Source organism: Jaculus jaculus, chromosome 14, assembly GCF_020740685.1.
Source record: "Jaculus jaculus isolate mJacJac1 chromosome 14, mJacJac1.mat.Y.cur, whole genome shotgun sequence".
Lineage (NCBI taxonomy): Eukaryota > Metazoa > Chordata > Mammalia > Rodentia > Dipodidae > Jaculus > Jaculus jaculus.
This window is the reverse complement of record NC_059115.1, coordinates 10,332,242-10,334,841: the sequence shown is the minus strand read 5'-3', so window position 1 is coordinate 10,334,841 and position 2,600 is coordinate 10,332,242. Positions and strand designations below refer to the sequence as shown.

General features: G+C 41.8%; 1 protein-coding gene across 1 annotated transcript; it reads left to right on the top strand.

Annotated features, from left to right (window-relative positions):
• The first annotated feature begins 575 nt into the window (after positions 1-575).
• Positions 576-1,517, top strand: LOC101613698 (vomeronasal type-1 receptor 4-like). The gene has a single exon (XM_004672735.2). The coding sequence runs from the start codon at positions 576-578 to the stop codon at positions 1,515-1,517; it is 942 nt and encodes a 313-aa protein (XP_004672792.2).
• The last annotated feature ends 1,083 nt before the right edge of the window (positions 1,518-2,600 follow it).

Below are 2,600 nucleotides of genomic sequence, written 5' to 3'. Positions count from 1 at the left end.
GTGAAATCCTACCTAAAAAAAAAAAAAAAGTATGCTGAAGGAGTTTGTTTAAAAAAATACATAAGGAATAATTCATAAACCGGAAAGTACATAAATTGAAATAATTAGTATTTACAAGAAAACAATACCTCTTTCCTATATTCCGAGGGTTGTTATTTCATTTGTTGCAGACATTTGAATTCCTGAAAATCGGCACTGTCTTACTATGATGGCTCTAAAATACCTGACTCATAATAACACTCATCCTAAATCTCTCAATTTGAAACTTTGGACAAGGTATTGTTAAATTTAAGTCAGATATTATTTGTAAAGCATGATGAAAAACCCTGGACACATACCATGAACGATATATGGTTTATGTTTCATGGAAATAACATGAATAATATCTATCTACATCTTAAAAACCAAGAAAAACTGAGAAGCTTATGAGAAAAGGTAAATTTATTACCACTGATTAATGGAAGTTATGCATACAGGTGGATGGAGTATGTTACATGTCATAAAGGAAGTACTCCGGATTGCCAAGGGAGAGTCCTGTGCCTCTGATGCTGAGAGACACTCCGGGAAGTTGACAGATGTCCCCCATAAACCTGACCGTGGGGATCATGTTCCTGTCACAGACAACACTGGGAGTCCTGGGGAACTGCACCTGCCTTGGATACTTTGTTCTCGCTGACTTCTCTGGGAAACGGGTAAAGCCCACAGATCTGATTGTCCAGCACCTGACCTGGGCCAACTTCATGGTTCTTCTCTTTAAAGGAATCCCCCAAACAATGGCTGCCTTTGGTATGAGTTATTTTCTAGATGATATTCTGTGCAAACTCATCTTTTATTTCCACAGAGTGGCCAGAGGAGTATCCCTTGGTTCCACATCACTCTTGAGTGTCTTTCAGGTCATCACAATCATCCCCAGCAATTCCAAGTGGGGACAACTCAAGTTCAGAGCCCCCAAGGCCATTGGTTCCTCCTTGGGTCTGTGCTGGGCCCTGCAACTGCTGATAAATGCTGGTATTCCCACAATTGTGACAGACGACTTGCGGATAAAAAATAGTACAGGATTTAGAGATGTTGTTTACTGTGTGATTGTACATACTGACAGTCTAACAATGACATTCTATGCAATCTTATTTGCCTCCACTGATGTCGTGTGTTTGGGAATCATGACGTGGGCCAGTTGCTCCATGGTCCTTATGCTCACAAAGCACAAGAAGATGGTCCAACACATTCACAGCTCCCTGTCTCCTCGGTCATCATCTGAGGCCAGGGCCACCCAGAGCATCCTTGCCCTGGTGAGCAGCTTTGTGTTCTTATATATGATCTCTGCCATCTTAGTTGTATGTTACTTTTTCTCTGGTGTAACCACTAGGTGGCTGGTCAATGCCAGTGTTGCAATGTCGGCATGTTTCCCAGCCTTCTGCCCCTTCCTGCTTCTCAGCCAGTACACCAAGGTTTCTAACTTCTGCTGTACTTGTTCATTTGAAACAACACATGGTCAAAGGATACTGGCAGAGCTCTAAGAGGAATATTACATATATATATGCCATTCTTCCAGGTTATTAGATTTCCCAAATGAACCACTCACATTAAATACCCATTATAACCAGAATATACCCCTAACATCATTCTTATATATTCTTCACACCAGGCAATAATTAGGACTGTGGGCAGCACGTGTGCAGCTAAACCCCTGCAAGATCATAAATTCAAAAATTCTCATCATTCAGTCAGAAGGGGAGGAGTCTCCCATAGGGGACCTTGTGCCCCTACAAGTGCCCTCACCCCTTCTAGGAAGGAAAGAGCTATGGGATCACATTAGGACATTTTAGTGTGGGAAATCACAGATGCTCTCAACTCAGGGCAGTACCTTCCTTGTCATGCCCAGAGGACAGACTTTCATAACATTCGTATCTTAATCTGAAACTCACATCCTCCCTGCCATCCTTCCATGACACTCTCTGAGCTTTGCAGGGTGTCATGTACATGTGTGATTGTTTTCTCCCATTTCTACCTGAGCATTTCAGCTGTCCCTTGTTCTCAGCAGTTTGCTTGGTTACTACTCTGCACTACTCAGTACCTTCTCCAAATGTTTTCCAGAATGTAACCATCAGCAGAAATGAACTATGGACATGGAAATAAATGTTTAGAAGGCAATTCATAAATTTTACCATATCTATTTTTGTTTATTTCTTTTTTAAATTTTTTTATTAACAACTTCCATGATTATAAAAAATAGCCCATTGCAAAACCCTCCCTCCCCCCACTAATCCCGTTGAAACTCCACTCTCCATCATACACCCTCCCCATCTCAATCAGTCTGTCTTTTATTTTATGTCTTGATTTTTTCTCCTCTTATGATGGTTTTTTTTAATTATATTTTATTTTTCTATTTATTTATTTGAGAGCGACAGACACAGAGAGAAAGACAGAGGGGGAGAGAGAGAGAATGGGCACACCAGGGCTTCCAGCTTCTGCAAACAAACTCCAGACACGTGCACCACCCCCTTGTGCATCTGGCTAACATGGGACCTGGGGAACCGAGCCTCGAACCTGGGTCCTTAGGCTTCACAGGCAAGCGCTTAACCGACAAGCCATCTCTCTAG

Excerpts from the sequence above, each read along its gene's own strand:
- LOC101613698 (XM_004672735.2), top strand. The coding sequence starts at position 576 with ATGTCCCCCATAAACCTGACCGTGGGGATCATGTTCCTGTCACAGACA.